This window comes from Pteropus medius, unplaced genomic scaffold (genome assembly GCF_902729225.1).
Source record: "Pteropus medius unplaced genomic scaffold, Ma_sr-lr_union100, whole genome shotgun sequence".
NCBI classification, from domain to species: Eukaryota; Metazoa; Chordata; class Mammalia; order Chiroptera; family Pteropodidae; genus Pteropus; species Pteropus medius.
The window spans coordinates 22,338,142-22,359,587 of NW_024349803.1; the positions used below are offsets into that span (position 1 = coordinate 22,338,142).

At 59.9% G+C, this 21,446-nt stretch overlaps 2 protein-coding genes across 6 annotated transcripts in view; one reads left to right on the top strand and one right to left on the bottom strand.

Moving 5' to 3' along the window:
* ALAS1 (5'-aminolevulinate synthase 1) overlaps positions 1-5,180 on the top strand; it is a 5,583-nt gene extending 403 nt beyond the window's left edge. Inside the window, exons 2-7 of one of the 2 annotated variants that reach the window (XM_039837930.1) lie at positions 76-242; positions 620-843; positions 2,639-2,866; positions 3,603-3,752; positions 4,144-4,366; positions 4,502-5,180. In XM_039837930.1, coding sequence (XP_039693864.1) covers positions 130-242; positions 620-843; positions 2,639-2,866; positions 3,603-3,752; positions 4,144-4,366; positions 4,502-4,517 — 954 coding nt within the window. In that variant the 5' untranslated portion in view covers positions 76-129 and the 3' untranslated portion in view covers positions 4,518-5,180. The remainder of the gene's footprint in view (positions 1-75; positions 243-619; positions 844-2,638; positions 2,867-3,602; positions 3,753-4,143; positions 4,367-4,501) is intronic. The other variant, XM_039837929.1, reaches the window with a different exon arrangement.
* Positions 5,181-8,512: 3,332 nt separating this feature from the next.
* LOC120582423 (twinfilin-2) overlaps positions 8,513-21,446 on the bottom strand; it is a 16,250-nt gene continuing 3,316 nt past the window's right edge. Inside the window, exons 2-9 of one of the 4 annotated variants that reach the window (XM_039837934.1) lie at positions 20,759-20,836; positions 18,442-18,620; positions 17,976-18,071; positions 17,665-17,769; positions 17,391-17,516; positions 16,546-16,696; positions 16,293-16,414; positions 8,517-11,724 (exon numbers count right to left, since the gene is read on the bottom strand). In XM_039837934.1, coding sequence (XP_039693868.1) covers positions 8,632-11,724; positions 16,293-16,414; positions 16,546-16,696; positions 17,391-17,516; positions 17,665-17,769; positions 17,976-18,071; positions 18,442-18,620; positions 20,759-20,836 — 3,950 coding nt within the window. In that variant the 3' untranslated portion in view covers positions 8,517-8,631. Of the gene's footprint in view, positions 11,725-12,500; positions 12,638-13,038; positions 13,056-15,378; positions 15,963-16,292; positions 16,415-16,545; positions 16,697-17,390; positions 17,517-17,664; positions 17,770-17,975; positions 18,072-18,441; positions 18,621-20,758; positions 20,837-21,446 lie in introns of those variants that run through there. The other 3 variants (XM_039837933.1, XM_039837932.1, XM_039837931.1) reach the window with 3 other exon arrangements.

A 21,446-nucleotide genomic window follows, 5' to 3' on the forward strand; every position in this document is an offset into this window, starting at 1 on the left:
CCCCCGCCCCTCCGCAGTTCGCCCCGACGGCGTTTCCCCTCGTACCCTTGCCCTCATGCTCCCTTCCCGTCTCAGTTATGCCCAGTTCCCCGGGGAAATCCTCGCCTCGGGGACCCAGGGCCCGGCTGGATGCCTTCCTGGGGTTTGGGAGAGGGGACCAGGAGGAGCTCACAGTCCGGAAGAGCCCTCTCTGCCTGGATGGATGACAGTGGCTTCTTGGCGAGCCTCGCTTCGCCACCTGGGTGTGTGCTAAGGTGTATCTGCATTGTGCATCTTCCCCCCAAGAGCCTCTGACCTCCCAAACCTGTTCTCAACTTGTCCCTCCTTGTCCCACCCTTTGGGATATTAATCATCAGTATTTCATTTGATGGAATCACTGTGCGGTGCTTTTGCGTAGAGCTGGGAATTGAAGGAGAAGCTGGTGACCTGGGTGGGGTGCGGTCACCACTCCCAAGCTGGTTCCATATCAGTGCTGTCCTTAGATGTGTTCGAGTGAGACTCGTGAGTATCCCAGCGTCCCCTCGCTATAAACTGCAGGTGACACCGGAACCCAGTGGCTTTGCATTAGTATTCGCCCGATTATTAACAAGTGTTGATGTCACTCGTCATCTTTCTGCAGGATCAGTGCACCTCCCGGCCAAGACATGGAGACTATTGTTCGCCGCTGTCCGTTCTTATCCCGAGTGCCACAGGCCTTTCTGCAGAAGGCAGGCAAATCTCTGTTGTTCTATGCCCAGAACTGCCCTAAGATGATGGAAGTTGGGGCCAAGCCAGCCCCTCGGTCCCTGTCTACTTCAGCAGTGTGCTGCCAGCAGATCAAAGAAACCCCTCCGGCCAATGAGAGTGAGTGTCATTAGTGGAAGCTTTTGGCTTTTAAAGTTGTGATTTTTTTTTTCCTTCTTTTTAAACTTATTTTTTTATTGTGGTAAAATGCATATAACATAAACTTTACCATCTCAGCCATTTTTAGGTGTGCAGTTCAGTGGTGTTAAGTGCATTCACGTCATGCAGCCATCACCACCGTCTGTCTCCAGAACACTTTTCTTCTTGCAAAACTGAAACTTTGTCCCGTAATTCCCCATCTCCCTCCCCCAGCCCCTGGCAGCTACCATGCTACTGTCTGTCCCCATGGATTTGACTACTCTAGGAACCTCATAGAAGCGAAATCATACAGAATTTGTTAAAGTAAGCTTGTTTAACCCTGGTATCTTTATTTTGTATACAAGTTTTTAGTTTTTAATAAAGACATTAAAGGTGGATTCAGCTCTGGTCTGCATTTGCCAGGAGAGAATGGAGCTTTTCAGATTCCACTTAATCCTAGAGAATAATTTACCTGGTAGGCTCTGTTAGGTGTGTTCTCTGGGTGTGGTCTTGTAAGAAAGGAATGTTTTTCCTTAAGTGAAAAGGATTTAGTCCTTTGTAGGATTTCATTTCCTCTTACCCTTGTTCAGAAGTTATATTTTTAGTGAACAATCTGTCCCCAGTAGTAATGGAGCAGTTGAGTAACATGGCTTGTCCACTTGATAGACTACCATGTAACCATCACAAATGATATCAGAAACTATTTGCTAGCTTAGGCAGACCTTCCTAGTGAAAGAGCAGAGTAAACAGGCATCTACTGAATTAAGAAAAACCTTTTTAAAACCTGTACGTGGGGAAAGAAAGATAATGTACCAAGATGTCTGCAGTGGTTACATTGTGAATGATAGGACTCTTTTTTGTTCTTCTAGACCTACAATGACTGTGTGTGTTGAATGAAGTGAATGTCCAAGCAATTTTTAACTTTCCTTTATAAGAGATTTTAATAAAAAGTGTATCATAATACCTTACCCAAGTCGTAGGATAGGCTGGCCTGTGACTCACCAGAGTTCTCCAGAATGATGAAGAAAGACTCTTCTAGAAGGAATGTGGATGAATTCGCTCAAGTGGAGAGGGCAGTCATTGTAACTAGCAGTGTGATTACCGGCCCGCCGTGGCTGTGTCGAGTCTGTGCCGTGTGCACGGGATACCCCTGTGGGTTTCCCTCAGCAGACTAATAACTTGAACTCTATCAGATAACAATCTAAAGACCTTAACTTTTAGCCTAATTTCTTCTGTTGAGAAGAAAACCAGTAGTGTATGTATTAAGAAACAGCAGCAGGTTTCTTTGCCACGAATCTGTTTATTTGAATAAACGTGGTATACGCCTGAAACTATATTTTAATACAAATCTTTTTTAAAAGAATCCATTCGGAAAACAACAGCAAAGAAAAAAATTGTATGAACACTTCCATTTACCTTTGAGAACGTGTTCTCTCATGAAACCTGCTGAATGTACTTGGGATAGATTTACTGGAAATAATCCAACTCAAATCCCCTGGGCTGTCTGAAACTATAAAATAACTACTTTTCGGATATATAAGTGAGAAATGCTACGGGTTTCAGAGGTGGCTGGACTGTGTCTGTTAACTTCAGAGGAGCAGTGTTTCTAGTGAGGCAGATGAGAAAACTTGCTAAAATAGCAGAACCTGATAAAAACTTGTGTCTGGATTGGGGGGAGAGTAAGTATAAAGTCCGTCTTTCGGACAATAGAGAAACGAGGTTTTCCTGCGTGCTGTGCAGCCAGATCTGATGCTTCAGTCTTTCCGTTTGCCCCCAGAGGCCAAAACTGCGCAGGGCGAGGGTCCCCTGGCCCTGGACGGACCCCGGCAGGCTTCGGAGGGCACGCAGCCCCCCTCTGGACACCCCTCCCCTGCCACGAGCCAGGGCACCGCAAGCAAGTGTCCTTTCCTGGCAGCCCAGATGAGCCAGGGGGGCAGCAGCGTCTTCCGCAGAGCCAGCCTGGAGCTCCAGGAGGATGTGCAGGAGATGCACGCCGTGAGGAGAGGTAAACAGCGGCACGGGCCGGGGGCGCGCGTGACGACGTCCTTGCGGTCCTCTGGACCCTTAGATTTCTGCACAGCCGTTACTCGGGTGGCATTTGTGTGAACGCCTTCCTCCTCTAGAGCCAATGAGGAAGGTCACTGAATAGTCAGCACCTGTTGCACAACGTGGGACTTTCTGGTGTGTGGGAGGTGTCCAGCTCTTACAGTAACTGCTTCATTTCTGAAAACACCCTGTGGGCTTAAGCTGTTCGCAGCTCCCCTGTGGTTCTTTCCCAGCATCTGTTGGGATAAAAGAGAAAGTGTGACTGCAGCAGGCGATGGTCTGGGGACTCCCAGGCTGAGTGTCTCACCGATGGTTATTGAGTGGCCGCTCTAATCCCCACTGTGGCTGTGTCCATGGAGCACCCACGGTCCCTGAAAACAGCCCTCGCAGAGAGGACGTGTTTGTTTTCTGTGAAGAAAACTGAGATTAGGGTCGGGGTGGTAGGGCGCGGAAGGCATGCCAGCCAGCCAGCTGGACAGCTTTGGACTCGAATGTTCACGAAAGCTGCGCAGCAGCTCTGACTCTGGCCGTCACAGTGACTGAAAGGGAGGACGACAAGCTTCATGCACTCAGTGACAACTCACTTGGGTCACGATCGGCTTTTCGTGTCAGCCGTTTGTGACAGCGTGTCTGGAAGGTGCCGTGGACTGCAGACAGACTGTCGGCCCCTTTGCCTCCTGCCACTTTGATTGCAGAGGTCACCCAGAGCGCGGCGTGCCCCGCGGTGGCTAGCGTGAAGGCCGACGGAGGGGAGCCAGGCGGACTGCTGAAGAGCTTCCAGGACATCGTGCGGAAGCAGAGGCCGGAAAGAGTGTCCCATCTTCTGCAGGACAACTTGCCAAAATGTACGTCTCATTGTTACTTGCCTGATGCAGGAGAGAGGTTATAACTTAAACGTACATCAGGTTAAACGTAAACTCGCACCGAGGCATGGATTGAAGGCCATGTCCCTTCCTGATGCCAGCAGGTGTTCTGGGCCGTCGTAAATGCAGCGTCTGCTGGTACGCTGCCTTCTCTCAGCACCTACCGTCCCCACACGGGGCCTGTGCTAAACCCTTGACATGCACAGTCTCAAGATGAGGACCTGCAGTAACTTGCCCAGATCAAGGTCTCATTAATTTGCCCAGAATCTCCCGCTGCTAAGCAACCGGGCCGGGGTGGGGACCCAGGTGTGTCGCCGAAGCCCAGATGTGCTGCTTAACCAGCAGACTGTCGCGTCTTTTGTTTGGTTTTTAGCCGTTTCCACTTTTCAGTATGATCATTTCTTTGAGAAGAAAATTGATGAGAAAAAAAATGACCATACCTATCGAGTTTTCAAAACTGTGAACCGGAGGGCACACCTCTTCCCCATGGCGGACGACTACTCCGACTCTCTCATCACCAAGAAGCAGGTGTCAGTCTGGTGCAGCAATGACTACCTGGGAATGAGTCGCCACCCCCGGGTGTGTGGGGCCGTCATGTGAGTAACCCTGCACTTCCACGCACCAGTGACGCGACGCGGGGGACGCACGGATGGCTCCCAGGGCTGCATCTCCTACGGGGGGGTACTCAGCAGCGAGAGTGCGCCGTGCGAATTACGGTTCTTCGCTTTTAGATGTAGCCGCAGGTGACTTTTAGAGAAACGAACGTACATGTCGTCGGTGGAGCCTCTTTATGTGTGAGGGTTCGCGTTTCTGGGTTCCCTGACCACCTGTCTGTCCACTTCCCGCCACGCCACAGTGAGCGTGGCGGGTGACGCCAGGCAGCTTTGCTATGGCTGCGGCTGGAGAGAGACAAATCCAGCAGCACTGGAGACAAAGCTGCTTCAAAAAGACATTCAAAAGGATGGTAGACTTCATTCCTCACGTCCCTCAGGACGTGGCTGGGACACTTGGGGGAGTTGCTTGCCAAAGTCTCCAGGGAAGCTGATGAAGAGGGCCCCTCTGAGGTGTAACAGATACGGCCTGATGTTAAGTGACTGGTCGCAAGCTGTCCCACAAGAGAGTGATGTCTTGTTGTTGGAGAGAGTGGGGCGTGTCAGAGAAAGAAACCTTAAGATAACTCAGCTAATACTGAGCACCCAGGTGAGGTCGCTCCTGGCGATGCCTCGGAGTGTTACGACTCTATGTCGCGACCTTCTCCCGTCTAGTCTGAAGCTGAAGTCGGTTGAAGCCACTGGCCCCAGGCTTCACAGTGAGATGTCCTGGATCAGCAGAGGCTTCCATGTCCTGGGTCCTCAGGGAGGGACGGCTCACGTAGCGTTCACACCACGAGACTTATTTTCTGCCTTTTNGAGTTTTGACCCCTCCTGCTCATCCCCGCTGGCCTGCAGCAAAACTTCGTCACCTATCTTAAACTGACCAAGCTTCAAGTGTCCTTCAACAGATGATTGGATAAAGGGGATGTACAGATACACACTGGAACGTGAGCCCTAAGAAAAGGTGAAATACTGCCATTTGCAACAACATGGACGGATCTCGAGAGTATCGCGCTCAACGAAATAAGACAGAAAAAGGCAAGAACCATGATTTCGCTCACGTGGGACATAATGCTGGTCACCAGAGGGAAAGTGGAGATGGGGGAGGGGAAAGGGGAAGGTCAAATACAGGGCGACAGAAGGAGCCTAGACTTTGGGTGGAAAAAACAGGGTCACGTACAGACGTATTATAAAGTTGTACACCTGAAATTTATATAATGTTATTAACCAATGTTACTCCAATAAATTAAACAACCAGGCTCTCCCTCAGCCCCCTTCGAGCTGCTATTCTGCCTCTTCTGCCAGCCTTTGGTCCCCGTCTCCTCTGGAGCCACTCTTTTTTCTATGTCTTGATGTCTGTGGCTGGTTCTGGTTTTCTGCCATCAAACACACACCTTGAGCCACATGGGTCCCATCAGATAAAGCCGCATGCGCAGGCAGGCTAGCAGGCATGATGGAAATTACATCACTTCGGACACATGGCGTGTTCCTTTCTGCTCAGGAAGCAGGCCTCGCCCACCCGCCCAGCTCCGTCCCTCACGTTCCCACGCCTGCAACTCGCTCGGCTCTTTCCCCTGCCCATGGCATTTGTCCCTCCACCTTCCTTCTCACAAGACTCAGAGCCGGCGAGGTGCCAAGGTCGGCTTCACCTTCTCCCCGCTGCCACCTGGGGTTACAAAGGATGGCTAAATGACTTGCGGGAAGTGATGGGACTCGTGAGCTGCCTTAAAATGAGAAGCTTGGGTTCTGATAAAAACACGCACGTGAAAATGTGTGATATCATGGAAGTTTAGAGACTGTTTAGAAGCCTAGGGCATTAAAGTATCCTAGAGGGGAAGGGGTGACGTGTAGTTAAAAACCTTAGCAGGTAGACTCTCCTCTCAGGTGTTCCTAAGTCTCGCGTCCACCCCTCTACGTGTTTAGTTCTCACTGCTCCCCGGTAGCAAAAAGCACAGGAGGCGACGGCAGTGTCTGCTGGGGCCTGGGTGCTGCTCCCAGCCCCGTGTGCCGTGAGCCAACCTCGTCTGCCTCCGATCCCTGGTCAGTGCTCTAGGCGTGGTCCCTGGCTCAGCACGATCAGTCTCTGGGTGGAGAGAGAAATATCGAAGCCACATCAGCTGGTTGTCCTCAGCATAAGCCCTTTATCTAATAATGACGACCAAGCACCTGCTGGGTTCCTCGGGCCTTTATCCGTATCGTCATGAATCCTTAGAACAGCTGTGGCCGGCCCCATTTACAGATGAGCAAACCGAGGCTCTGAAGAGCAGGTCACCTGCCCAAGGTAACCCAAATGGCAGAGCTGGTAATTATGTGCTAGGAGTCTCGTCTCTTCCCCGGCCTCGCAGGCATGTCTGACAGTGTGGAGGGGAGGGCCTGGAGCCAGCCATCAGCACCCTTCCTGACCACTGTCCCACCCTCCGCCCCCAGCCTCCACAGCCTGCCCCCTCACTGCAGCCCTCCTGCAGGACCTGGGAGAGTGAAGCCCTGTCCCGTCTCATCCCGCAGACAGGTAGGTGTTCCAGACTCACGAAAGCCCAAAGGTTCCACCACAGCCCCCAGCCTTCTTCTCTAAAATGCTTCTGTTCTGAATCCTCCGCCCCCAAAGAACCAGGACCGTGCACGTGAGTGGGTGGGGGTACAGGGAGGTTCCACCTGGGAACCACAGAGTATCTGAGAAACAAGCCAGTTATGCTCCCCACATGTGGGGCCCTGCTTCCTGCTGCTCCTGGATGTGGCTGCACCAGAACAGGAAGCAGAAACGGAAACGTCTCAGAGCCGCTCACCAGGGGCCTCCCCCCGAGACCCCAGCCTGGGGCCAGGACGGTTCTTGTTTTCTTTTTTCCCAGGCACTGGCCAAGGAAATGCGAGGGGCCAGATCAGCCATCTCAGGACAGGACAGAGCCCAAGTGGGGATTCTGATTGGTGGGTCAGAGACCCTCCTCCTGTCTGTCCTTCAGGCAAACAGGTAACAGGGACACCAGCCCACTGCAGAAGCTCTTGTGCCCCAGTCAGAAAGAGGAAGGTGGCCTGTGCTTCTCTCCCAGCTGTGAGGGCGAAGGCAGCCACCACCCCAGCAGCGGCCCCAGAGCTGCCCACAATCAGGCTGCAGGACAAGACCCCAACCTCCCACCCTGGTGGCCCTGAGGGGCTGAGCTGGCCCTGAACTTGCCTGGGCCAGTCCAGCTGGTTCCACTCTCCAGCTGCCCAGGCCCCAGCGACCACTGTGCGTCTCCAACGCTCTTCAAAAGGTGGGCTTCGTTGTGGGGATGCTGAGGCAGCTGGCCCAGGACACGGCACCTGCAGGCCCCAGGCCGCACATGGCCTGTGACGCAGACAGTGGTCGCTGGGGCTCCCAGCGGTGTTCTGAAATTCACACACACAGCCTTCCTCCTGCTCACATGTGGCTGCCTCTCCCAAGTGCGATCTGCTGTGAGAGGCAGTGTCAGGGGAGGGGTACTCCAGCTTTGTAGCCAGTGGGCTCACCTAGGTGTCCCTTTGATGCCAGAACAGAGACCCAGTATGCACTCTGGGTGAAACAGAAAACGGGGGGTATTGTGAGCTAACTCTAGACTCTTCCGTGGCTCCCCACTCCCAGGCCTTTAGCTCCCCAGCCTAGGCCGGCCTGCTGGGCGCAGCCCAGACATGGCCACGGGAGGGTGCAATCGCCCCTCTGAACTCCCTGCAAAGTTTCCCCTCCGTCCCCTGGGGCCAGGGCTGCTGCCTCTCAGGACTTTGGGGGGGACCCAGAAATGGAGCAGGCCCGCAGGTCCTCTGCCCCGAAGGCATTTTCAGTCCTGCAGGTGAGGGAGGCGGCTCCTAGATCGACACACAGCGAGGGGGTGCTGACCCTTTCCCCCCAAACCCCTACCCTGGGCACCCCGACACGGAGGGTGGGGCGTTCAGGCAAGAAGGGGCGAGGAGGGCAGGAGGCCCAGCCTGCTCTCTGGGGAGACCGAGGCCACACTCAGCGACCTTCCTGAGACTCCCCTGAGAAGATGCCCGTGAATACAACTGCCCTCGCAGCTGCCCCCCCTGCACCCCTGTGGGCCCTCCCTTCGTCTCCATGGCAGTTCCCCCCCCATCACCTTAGGAAGCTGGAGAATCCTCCCTTCCCTCCTCCCACTCACCTCCAGTGAGCTCAGGGTGGCCGTGAGGCCTGCCGGTAGCATTTATTGAGTGCCTGCTGTACGCAGGGATGGGGGAGGCAGGTTGGGGTACCCCCGGCAGGGAGGCGGGGTGGGGGGGCGGGTGCCGGGCTGTCTCCCGTGCTATTCGGCCGTCGTGGGGCCCCGGCAGAAGTTCTGGTTATAGAAGTGGCGGTTGTCCCTGGTCAGGGCCATGCCCAGCTGGGCCCAGAAGCTGCCCTGGCCGCTGGGCTGGTGGGGCCAGAGGAGGACGCTGCGGCGGCAGAGGCGCTGGCGCAGCCGCACGTAGCGGGAGCGGTGGGCGCTGGGGCTCAGGATGACCAGCACCACCACGTCCTTGCGGTCCTCCAGCAGGCGCTGCTGGGCCAGCAGGAAGCTGGCTCGCAGGAGGCCGCTGACCCGGTCCGTGCGGGCCAGCACGAACAGCGTCTTGCGGCTGCGGTAGACGGAGGCCCACAGGTTCTCGATGAGCGTCTGCCCGGGCAGCCAGTCCCGCTCCTCCAGACACAGGCGGAGCGCCCGGCGCCCACGGCGCTCTTCCAGCTGGACCCGCAGCTCGTTGTACACCCAGTCGGCCACGGCGCCCTGCGCCTTGTCAAAGACCACGAAGGCGTCGTAGGGCAGGGCCCCGGCGCCGTGCCGGCGCCCCCACCGGGGCAGCAGGGCCAGGCCCAGGTAGAAGCAGTACCAGAGGTCCCAGCCGCAGAGGTGGTGCAGCAGCGGCACGGCCAGGCCCAGCGCCATGGCCAGCAGCGACAGGCTGAAGCAGTCCCAGGAGAGGGTCTCGTCCAGGCAGAGGCGCAGGTCCTGCGCGAAGATGCTGCGGCCCAGGAGCTGGCCCGGACTGCCGCACTTGACCTGGCTGGACAGCCCGGGCACGGCCGCCTGCACCTCCAGCAGGAAGTCCACGAAGGCCGCGCCACAGGCGCAGTGCAGAGGGTTGGCGCTCACGTCCAGGACCCTCAAGGCGGCCGCTCGGGAGCCAAACCAAGAGGGCTCCACCGTCTTGAGGGCGTTGGTACTGAGATTGAGCTGTCGCAGCCTCGTGGCCTGGGCGAAGAAGCCGGGGTCCACGAAGCCGATGCTGTTGCAGCTGACGTCCAGCTTCTGCAGCCTGGTGCCGGCGGGGAGGCTGCCGTTGGTCAGGGCCTTCAGCTGGTTGCCCGCCAGGTCCAGGGCTTCCAGCTTGGGCAGGAGGGTCAGGCTGCTCCAGTTGAAGAAGGCCAGGTAATTGTCACGGAGACGCAGCTGCTGCAGGCTCTTGGGGAGGCGGTCCAGGGTGTGTGGCAGGAGGGCGTGCAGATGGTTCTGGGACAGGTCCAGGAAGACCAGGCGTCTCAGGCCTTGGAAGAAGCAGAGGTAGAGGTCTCCCTCGTTCCACAGGCTGCTCAGCGAGTTGCCGCTGAAGTCCAGGGCCTTCAGCGAGGAGCTGCAGAGCCTGTGAGACACGCGGCTGTGGATGGCGTTGTGCGCAAGGCTGAGGTAGCGCAGGGCGGGCAGCTGGGCCACGAAGCTGAGGTTGTGGCCCACACCCGGCATGCTGAAGGGCTGGCTGTTGTAGCTGAGGTCCAGGGCCTGCAGCTGCGGCAGCTCCGTGAACGAGCGTCCATGGTACAGGTCCAGCTTGTTATGGGACAGGTCCAGCACCTGCAGGCCGGTCAGCGGCGCGAACTCTGAGCCGTTGACCGCCTGCGAGATGCTGTTGTGGCTCAGGCGCAGGCACTGGAGGCGCGAGAGCCCGGCGAACATCTCTGGTCGGACCGTCACCAGGTTGTTCCGGGACAGGTCCAAGGTGAAGGTCAAGTTCTTGCAGCTCAGCATGAAGTCCATGGAGCCTGGGGGGTCCAGGGGAGCCGCAGCGCGGCCCACGGCTGGCAGCCGGACGGCCTCCTCGGCATCCGCGCCCTCCGAGGGGGTGGCCGGGCCCGCGGCCCCGCTGATGCGGTTGTTGGACAGGTCCACATGCCACAGGCTGGGGAACAGCCCGAAGATGTGGAGCTGGGCCTGGCTGATGAAGTTCATCTGCAGACTCAGGTTGTGGAGCAAGGGCAGGCGGGTCACGGACCGCAGCGTGTCCTCGCCTAGCGAGCGGAAGAAGATGCCGTTCATGTTGAGCTCCTGCAGGGCCTGCAGGCTCTCGAAGGAGGCTGCCAGACGCAGGTGGGCATAAGACACCCTCTTGTGGTAATTGAAGGACAAGTTGAGTTTGCGCAGCTGCTTCAGGCCCCTGAAGGCTTTGGTGTACATGATGCAGTCGTACAGAAAGTTCTCACTCAGGTCCAGCACCGAGAGGTTGCCCAGGCCGTGGAACCAGTTGGTTTCCAGCCAACGGAGAGAGTTGTCCTTCAGCACGAGGCCTTCGAGGTGCCTCAGGTGGCTGAAGGTGTCGGGGTGCAGGCTGGGGGAGCCCTTGGGGCACTCGACGCAGGGGTTGCGGGCGTGGTCACAGCGGCGACAGTTCCCGCCCACGTCGAGCACGCGCAGGGCAGTGAGGTTGGCCAGGTCCTCGGGCCCCAGGGAGACGATGCGGTTGTAGGACAGCAGCAGGCCCTCCAGGCTGGGGGGTAGGCTGCGGGGCACCGCCGTCAGGTTGTTGTACTTGAGCGACAGGTAGGTGAGGTTGCCCAGGCCCAGGAGGGCGCCCGGGGCCACCCGCAGCGCCCGGCCACACGGGTTCTTGTAGTAGCAGTTGCCGTCCACGTACAGGTGGCTCAGGGCGTGCAGGCCTTTGAAGTCGGCGGGCTCGAGCACCAGGATGTTGGTGCGGCTGAGGGACAGGTGTGTGAGGGACCCGGGCAGGGCGGGCACGGCCGTGATGTTGTTGTAGCTGAGGTTCAGCACCTCCAGGGTGGGCACAGCCAGGAAGGTGTGGGGCTCGATGGTCATGTGGCAGTCCCAGTGCATGCGGCTGAGGCTGCTGGGCGGGCAGTTCCACTTGAGGTCGAGATGCCGCAGGTGAGACAGGTGCACAAAGTCGGAGTCGTGGAGGTGGTGGATGCGATTGCAGCGCAAGGAAAGGCTGGTGACGTTGCCCCGGGGCGCGGTCGCCGGGAAGTGGGGCACGGCCTTCAGGAAGAGCCACTCGCAGTTGACCCGGCCGGGGGCCTGCAGCTCGCAGGGCAGGAAGGCGGGCAGGGTGCCCTGGGCCAGGGCCGCGGCCAGCATGGCGGCCTGCACCAGGAGAGACGGGGGCAGCAGGGCGCCGCGGCAGGGCCCCTGCAGGGGTGGGCGCAGTCAGAGGCAGCCCAGGCCCAGCTCCGGAGAGTCCCCCTCCGAGGCCTCCCCGGGGGGCTCCTGCTTCTCCACCCAGCCCCCATCCCGCCGCCAAGGGTGGGGGGAACCCAGACTTGGGTCTCAGACCCACCTTGGACTCAGAACTGCTTCTGAGACCTGGAATCAGACTCACGCTCTGGAGCTTTGACTCATCACCAAAGCCCAGCTGGATGAGAGAGCTAGGCAGGTGGCCGATGGGCCCGCCAGGCTCGCCCCCACCTTCCCCTGCCCTTCCTCGGGGGTCTGTTCTTTCTTCTCCTGAGCAAGGAGGCACCTGGCTCCCTTCCCTCCAGCCATCCCCTGCCCTCCACCAGCCTCTCCCCAACCTCTCCCTCTCCCTTTGGCCAATACCCAGGCAGGAATGGGGGTCTCCTGCTGGAGTCCCGGCCCGGCACCCCCAAGGCCCTGGCTAGCTCTTTCTCCCTCTGCTCGCCTCACTCAGCCCAAGAGCACTGGACCTGTTGTGGGTCAGAACGGGTTGGAGGGAGGGCTGGGCAGCAGAAGGTCAAACAGAGCCCAGGCCTGGGCACCCAGCCTTGCCTGAAGCTCAGCATCGCCACCAAGTGTGGTCCTCGGCTCCAGCCTGTCACCTGCCCAACACGTCCAGCCTGGTGCTCGGAGTAGGGCTTCTGCTCTAATGTCTTCAGAGTTCAGGGACTGTCCCCAGGGCCACGTGGGTGAAAGCCTCTCTCACTACTGTCTGAGGCCTCCATGCTCACCTCTCTCCCTGCCACTCCCCAGGCTGTCCCCTGCCCTCGGGGGCTGCGGGCATCCATCCTACCATGACATGGGGCGAGGTCTTCTCCTGAGGGTCTTGGTCCGAGCTCCAGCTCGCAATCCCTTCCCGCTGTGTGTGCTTAGAGCGGAGGAAGTGAGAATTTCACAACGACCTAGTAGCCCCCTTCTTCCTCTCTACCCTGCCCCTGGCTGGGGTGGGGGGTGCAGTGAGTCAGAGGCCATTTGCATAGTCATTTGGCAGACAGCCCCCTCGCTCCTTCCTCTTTCGCTCCGCACCCCAACCATAGTGTGTCCTCACAGTGCCCATAGCCCCCCTGGGCCCTACACCTATCCTCTGGGAAGAGTCCCGGAGGCCGAAGGCCCAGAGCCCGGTTTAGTCTCAGTGAAAGGTTGGAATTAGGGCCGGTGCCAGACTTTGAGGGCATGTGGCACCCACGCCAGGGCTCTCCGCTCTCATCCTCACGCTCCGGCTCCCTCGGCCCCTGCCCCGCAGGCAGCTCAGGCCAGTGGCTCCCGTACCTGCCCTTTCCTGGCCCCGGGACCCTGTCCCCAGAGCTCGGGGGGGCCTGGTGTAGCCGAGGGTGGGCAGCCTCGGCCTCCCCGAGCTGCGCCTGGCTCCGTCGCAGTCTGCCACTTCCCCCAGGAGCAGGGCCTCCCCCGCCGCGTTCTCAGCGAGCCTGGAGCCCAGTCAGAGCGCAAAGCCCGTGGCTGGGCCAGCTGGGGCCTCCCGGCTCATCCTCCCCAGCTGGCTTTTCTGCACCCCGCAGGCCCGAAGCCTCACGACAACCCGGCCCCTCAGCGAGTCCTGGCGGCTGCACCTTCAGACTCTGCCCAGAACTGCCCATGGCCCACCCCCTTCCTGTCCACCAGCCTGGGCCCGGCCGCCACCATCTCTTGCCTAGACCAATGCAATCACCACCTCATGGGTCACCCTGCTCTGCCGTCACACCCCGCAGCCTAGTCACGTCTGGCTCCCAAGTCACGTTAGGTCCTTCCTCTGCTCAGACCCCTCATGGCCCCATCCAGCGTCAGAGCCACAGTCTACAAAATGGGCAGCTAGGTCCCGTGGGACCTGCCCTCCCACCGCCTCCCTGACCAGCCTCCAGCTCCTTGCTGTGGCTCACACGCCCATGTGCTCCCCGGCGCCAGGCCAGCTAGGTCCCTCGGCCTGGACACTCTTCTCTCAGATGCTCACGTCACCTCCGGCGAGGCCTTCTCTGACCTTTTGAACTCCGACCCCCGGTCTGGCATACCCAAGCAGCTTTGCTTGCTGTCTTTCTTCATCGTAAGAGTTCCTACCTGCTAACATACCGTATCACTGACTTTTCATGGTTTATGGCACATTGTCTCATTGCCTTGCTGGACTGTTAGCTTCTTTCCTGTCTGTGTCCCTAGGGCCCAGCACAGTGCCTGGCATGTAGTGGGTGCTCAATATCTGCTGAATCCATGGCTCTCCAGCACTCAGCTCTGGGCAGGCACAGAGAGAATGTCTGAGTGATGGTTGACTGACTGACTGACTGAATGAATGAATGAATGAATAGGGCTTCTGCTGGGAGGAGGCAGGGCTGGACATCTAGGTGGGTGTCACAACAGGGAGGCTCCAAGCTACCAGATATCCAGCTGGCTCACAAGCCCAGGGGCTCGAGCAGCATGGGGGTGATGGTGTGGTCCACCCATCCCCCTCGGAACCAGTGTTTGGGGTGGGCAAGGATGGGTCTCCTCCTCTGGGTCCAGCTCTCCTCCCTACAATTCTAGGGGCTCTAGTCGGGCCTTAAAAAGGCCCTAGGGATGGGACACTGCCCTGAGCCCAAGCCTACAGATGCCACACGTCCCTACCCCTACACACCCCCCACCTGAGAGGGCCTGCCACCCACTTGTCAGAGGCATGGACTGAAGCTTGGGCTCCTTCTGAGTCCCAAGCCCCAGGGAGATTCTACCAAGAGTCCCTGGGACCTGAGACCCGGGCCGCTCCCTGTCCCCAGCAGCCACCCTGCCTGCCTAGGGGGCAGGCATGCAGGTACTTCAAGAAGGCCCCCGAGCTGACAGAAAGGCTGCACATGCACACACGGATGGGACACAATGAGATTTCCAGACCCCCCCCTGACACACCCACCACGCCTCAGCCCGAGGCTGGGAAACCTAGTAGGCAGAGCCTCCCCATGTGGCAGACCAAAGAACGCCCCCAAGGAGAGCCAGTCCTAAGCCCTAGACCTGTGACTGTGTTCCCTTACATGATAAAAGGGACTTCGCAGGTGGAATTAAGGATTGTAAGAGAGTGTCCAGCATTACCAGGGAGCGGGGAGACGGCTAAATCACAAGTGTCCTTGTGAGACAGGCAGAGGGAGACATGACCACAGAAGCAGAGGAAGTAGAATCAGAACTTGAGGATGGAGGAAGGGGCCACAGGCCAGGAGTCAGGGGCCCCTACCTCCTGGAAAAGAGGGGGAAACGGATTTCCCCTTGGGCCTCCAGAAGGAACCAGCCCTGCCAATGCCTTGGTTCTAGCCCTGAAAAACTCATTTCTTAAAACTGTAAGAGAACAACTGTGCTGCTTAAAGCCACTAGGTTTAGGGAACTTGGTTACAGTAGCCATGGGAAGCCAGCAACTCCAGATTCTCATGTCAGAGCAGAGGGTGGCGCCTCTCCGGCCAAACTCCCCTCAACGAGGGGACCTGTCTGAGGCTGTGTCCTCGCACACAGGGGCACAGACTCACCCAGACCCCTGTAGCCAGGAGTGCTGGGGCTCCATCTAGCAGGTGGATGGGCTTTTCTGAGTGGGGGAGGGGAAGTTACATGCACAGGGCCTCCCCGCTCCAATGCCCAGCAACAGAGATGGTCCCTCGGGGCCAGACTCAGGTGTAGATTTAAAAATATTTTATTCTTTAAAAAATACAGCATTCAACCATCTCATCCTGCAGTGGGCCCTTGCCCCAGCCCCGACTGACCCCACCCCTTGTGGCCAAAGGCTTCTGAGCTGCGCTGGGACCCTAGTCTCAGCTCCCTTGGGGGCCGGGTTCATGCCAGGCCCACCATCCAGGCCCTTGAGACAGCCAGGCAGGGTCCCCAGACACCCTGGCCACTCAGGTGAGACAGGGACAGCAATGGGGGTGGGTCGCAAATGCCAGCCCAGTGGCCCTTGGAAGCTGCAAGGGTGAGCACCCACAGGAGGCAGCCCTGCCCCGGAGCCCAGGCTGGGGAGGAGGGAGGTGATGGGAGCGAGCGGTGAGGCGGGCGGCTGCTGAGTCCGCACGCCCGCGTGGCACAGGTCCAGCCTCCTAGCTGTCATCCCCGTTCTCACCCGGGCCGCGGATGAGGCGCTTGTGGCCCCGCTTGCCCCCAGGGCCCTTGGGCTTGGCGAAGGCCTGCTTGAAGGCGTGCTGCTTGGGGTGCACCTCATCGTACAGGAACTCGGCCGTCAGCTCTGCCCCATCACCAATCTCAATCTGCGTGGGCGAGGCAGTGGTCACCCCGCCGGTGGGGGCCGACACACACCAGCCACCCTCGGTCGTGCACGCCACAGCCTGGGGTGTCCTCCCAGGTCCCCGCCCAGAATGCCCCCTCCGGGATCACAGGGTCTGGGGCCTGGGGTCCTGCACGCCTGGGTCACCCCTATTTGCTTTCCAGACACGGGTGCCGGCGGGGCAGCCTTGGGCATGCAGCCGCCCCTTGGGCCTCAGTCTGCCCATCCATCCAACAGGCATCAGTGGCCCCCCCGTCTTGGGACGTGAACGCTCGGGGGCAGGAGGGGCGAGGCCCCAGGGAACGATGCCCACCTTCTTGGAGATCTCCAGCCGGAAGTCCTGCTCCGCAGAGTCCAGGAGACGGCTCTTGCAGCTGGAGTACAGCATGCGTTCCTTGATGCTGCACTTGTACCCCGGCATCGAGTAGATGAACACTGGGGGGGTGGGGGGTGAGTGATGCAGGCCTGGGGCACCCTCTGCTCCCCGCCCGCAGCAGGCCCGCCACCGAAGGCCAGCCCTGCTCTTGCCCAGCCATGGGCGTGGGGGCCCTGCAATGGCCACTCACCCACAGACTCGAGGGGGTCCCCCTCATGGGTGTGCTTGTAGAGGAAGAAGTGGTAGCGGGCGGCTTCTCGGGGTACCCGTGAGGGCAGCTGGGCCACCTCCGTGGGCTCGGTGTGTACCAGCTCGATAGTCTCCCGCTCCAGGTCCAGCTTCTGCCAAGTGGCAGGGGACGTGAGGGCGCCGGACGAGGGCGGGCCCAGGCCCACCCACCAAACGAGAATTCCCCAAGGTGGGTGGGCTGGCAGGCAGGGGCCCGTCGGAGCCTGCTTGTGGTCTCTCTGCCAGACTGCCCTCCCCAGCGGCCATCCCGCCATGGAAGTCCCTCTGCAGAGGCCACTCCTGGGCCCCGCCCTAACTCTGCCCCTTCGAAAGCTCTGCCAGGGGAGGAAGTCCCTCCAAGAGCAGTGGGCAGGACAGTGGGAAGGGGCTGGACCTCAGGGAGGCACCACCATCAGGCCGGCCCATCCTCAGAGGATGTGTCTTGAAAAGGAGGAGCCCTTCTGCTCAAAAGGGGACAGGGTGGACAGGGGCAGAGGGCCCTGCCCAGGCCAAGGGTGGTCAGGGGGCTGCACAGGGAGTCTGGGACAGGAAGGGGCTCAGGGCTGAGGGATCAGTGTGAACTCGGGGATGAGGACGTGTATGCGGCGTGGAGGGCGGAGTGAGGGACAGTGTCTCACAGGCGCCCCTGGACAGAGGAGAGGAACCGTGATACACGGCGGCTACAGCTCGAACGGGAGCAGGCAGGGATGGGGCAGGGCGGGTGGACAGTGTGTTCCCACCGGTACCCGGGGACCGCAGTGTTCAGGCATGTGTAGGAGGGGGGCGGGGTGGGGGCGCAGTGCCCACCAGCTGGATGTAGTTGATCGTCTTCTGCCTGAGCTGCTGAAGTGCCCGCTGGGCCTCGGGCTGCAGGGGGAAAGCGAGGCCCTGCAGGGTCTGGTGCTTGCTCTCCACGCTGATCTCTGTCTTCACCTGGGGGCAGGTGAACAGTGAGCAAAGCCCTCACCTGTCCCTGCCAGAGTGGAGCCCGCCCAGGGAGCACAGGCTCAGCCAGCGGGGCCTGACGTGACCGCCAGCGCCCAGGGCTGGGACTCGCGCCCACGCTGTCTGGAGCACCCACCTCGTTGATACGGATCTGCTGAAGCTCTCTCTCGGCCGAGGTCAGGGGGGCGGGCGCTGCACAGGATGACAGGTGCTTCTGGTACCCAGCCAAGGAGAGGTCATCCTAGTCGGTGGAGGCAGAGGCATAAGTGGGCGCCTCGGAGTGGGCTGTCAGAGCCCGCTGAGCGCCCCAGCTCACAGCCCCCGGGCTCTCCCAGCCCTCCCCACTCGTCTCCAAGCCTGGTGCCCACTCGCTCTGTGACCCTGAATCACATCCCTCCTCTGTGGGCCCCGGATCCCAGCCCAGTGGTCCTGGCCTGGGGACACTACCTTCACGGTCCCGAACAGCTCGTCCTTGACGTGGCCGCCCCCAAACTCCTTCTTCACCGTGGCCCGTGTGGCCGCGTACAGCATCTTCAGCCGCACCTGAAGGGCGGAGGCCGAGCCATGAGACCCCTCCAGGCAGGGCTGTGTTTCCCGAAGCAGGCAGGAGCCCCTGGGTGGGAGCCTGGTAACCTCACTGTGCCCGCGGAGGGCACAGCATGGAGGCCGGGAGGCAGTGGTGTGGCTCGGACAGCAGGGGGAGCCCTCGCCCAGCCCAATCTCTGCCTCCCAGAGCCAGGCTGCTGTGGCCCGGGCCACACCAGGGCCTGGTCCCCGCCCAGACTCTCTGGAGCAGGACCTGATGTCCCTCCCTTCAGACTTCTCAGGGCATCTTCTCAGACTTCTCTTGTCATCTCGCTCGGACCCAGTTTCCCCTTTCCCCGGATCTTGGGTGCAGGGCGCAAGGACTCACGGGGGAATTGTCAGGCGACCAGGCAAGGAAGAGCCACTCGAAGCCCTGGGCATTCTTGGAGTCCAGGCGGTACAGCAGGTAGCAGGGCTGCTGGCCATCCAACAGCGGCAGCACGGCCCTGTCATAGTCCTGGTCCCAGCTGCCCACTGGCTCCCGCGAGGCACCCAGCACGAGCTGCTCTGAGGGCAGAGGATGGGTGAGCCACAGAGGACCACGTCCCACACCCGCTCTGACTGCGGACCTCCAGCCCCCGGATGCGGCGCAGACCTGCTGGTCGCCCCGCCGCAGTCCCCTGGAGCCGCGTCCCTGAAGGACAAGGCTGGGTGACCGAATCGGCGAGTGAACGAGTGAAGGCACAAAGCTGCTCCCTGTGCACCTGGACAGAGACGGATGTGAGAACGTGCGCTGTGCCGGATGACAGACACGACCACACGACGACACGCAGATGCGCGCCCACAGCCACCAGCAACGCGACGCCCTCACCGACACCCACACACCGGGGAGCTCGCTCAGACCCCGGGCCCGCCGGCCAGCTGCTCGGCACCACCTCCTGCTCCCTCCTTCCACCCCTGGGGCTCCAGCACAGTCTTCTCAGAAAAAATGTGCCTCAGGCCACAGGGACCTGCAGGAGCTAAAGCATGTGGGAAAGAGGGGGACGGGGCCCCTCCAAACACAGCACAAACAGGGATCCTGCTGTTGCCCACCAGCTGCAATCCCCCTGCCCCAAAAGTTACACATCGAAAGAAGCCAACTTCCCAGGGCCTGGCCCGCCTCCTCCTTGCCACACAGAGGCTACACTCAACCTGTCAGTCCAGAGGGTCTTAGTTGGGCGCTGAGCAGCAGCCCAGTCAAGCACAGGCCCAGGCTGGAGGAAGACTGGGGCAAGCGGACCATCGCGCCCTGGCCAGGGGGCCTGGCACCTGACTACCAGGCCCTCCTGATGGGGGCGAGTGGCCCCAACGTGCCGTGCCGAGACTGTCTGCAGGCCTTGGCCTCCTCACTCACGCTCCCGGGACCCAGATGCCATCAGTGTTGCAAACCAGCAGCCACAGGCGGAGTCATCCCCATAGTCGCTGTCAACATTGTTTAATTTGTTGCCAACGCTTTCACACTGGGGAGTGTTACATAACAAGTGGACTCCACGGCTTCTCTAGAAAAATCAGGAGCTTGGCCACACTCGGGTGGAGATGGGCCGTGGCTGTCTGTCCGGGGACTGGGACCCCCAGCAACCACATGCAGCACCGAGGCAGGTAAGAGCCCACCCAGAGAGTCTTCCTGCTCAGCGAATGCGGGGCACTTGCCTGGGGGTGACAGAGGGCTGAGGATGAGGCTCAATAAGTCTGTCTCTTTAAGGGGTCTGCCACCCCAGAAAGTCTTCGCTCAGGACCTACCATAATGACCCCATCCAGCCTGTGAGGCCTTCTGAATTGACGGACCCCGGCACAGCTCTGGTCCTAAAGCCTGGGGAGGATTCTGGGTCTGGGCAGACCCTACTCTGAGCCAATTCAATGTATGAAAAGTCATCTGGGCACCAAGCTCATTTGAGGAGCCCCTTGAAGGGCCCACAACTGCATGGCTAAAAAGAAGGTCTGGGAGGACCTCTGGGGATCCCAGCCCACTCCTAGCCCCAGAGTCTGCACCTCTCAACTCGAGGGATAGCCCCTTAGCACAGAGCAAAGGGGGGATCCCTCTCTCTGGCCCCTCCAAGCCTCAGTCTAATCCTCTGCCTCGTCAAACCCTCCCCACTTCGGGCCCTGGCTGGAGCTCTCTCACCCCGGCCCCTCCCCCTGCATGAGCCCCAGGTCCCCACAGCCCAGGACAAGGCCCAGCCAAGCCTGGAATTCACCCATCTTGCTCTCAAAGAGTGCTGGATACGAGTCCCTTCTCCCCACTGTGGGGGGTAGTTCCCATGGGCAGGGCCCCCACTTCTCCTTAGGACACCCCTGGCCAGCAGCCAGGCCAAGCTAGGCCTGCCAACCACAGATGGAGGCACAGATGGAGGCGAGTGGCACAGCCACAGGGGGCGGTGCCGGGCCTCACTTGTCTCCTGCCCCCCTGCCCAGCCCATCCCATAGCCACATAGCCTGAGGGTGGGGGGGTTGGGCAGAGCCCTAGGGCCAGCTCTCCTTGCCAGACGCCCTGTTTCTGCTCAGGGGTAACGATCAGGTCACCTCCAGGCCTCCCACGAGGCAACTCCCATTTCCAGATGGGGAAACTGAGGTTCCAAAGGGGGATAGAGGTCAAGGTCCCCCGATCTCCCAGAGGAGCAGCTGGGTCCAGCACCCAGCCGGCACCCTAGCTGACAGGGGCCACTCACCATCTTCGATGACGACTTTGATGAGCCGGACAGAGCCGGCCCGTGCCTTGGCAAAGAATTCCTTCAGCTCATCGGTGGCTGAAAGAACAAGAAACATGGTGGGCGATGGACGGGCGGAGCAAGCTAGCAGCCAGGGACACGTTCAAAGCCTGCTGTCCTGCGGGGTCTGGTGGCTGAGCCGGGAACCGGGTTAAATACAGCCCCCCATGTGACCAGGAACCTGAGACGGCTGCAGAACACAAGCTCCCAAATTTAGCCAGCAGAGGTGGCAGGCGGGTGGCCTGCTGGCTGGGGTGGCTCTGGTGACAAGGCAGCAAGGATGGGACAGCCCATCTGAGGATGGGGCAGGCTCTGAGACAGGCCGGGCCAGCCAGAGCGAATGGCCCCAGGAAGTCCCAGCACTGAGCCGGCCTGGGACACACTCAGCACTGTCATAACCACAGACAAGCACGGGAACAAATGCCCCCGAGATGCACGGACTGTGCCTATTTAACACACGTGTGCACACGTGCACATATGCGCGAGGTGCCCATGCAAACAGGCACACACACAGCCCAACGTGTGTGAACCTAACACATCAACACGTGCAGGTGGCAGAGAGGGGAGTAAGGGTGCAAACACCCTCGTCCACAAGCACACGCTCCGCTGGTGCAACGCGCGCACACCCAGACACAGCGCCCGGGGTGCC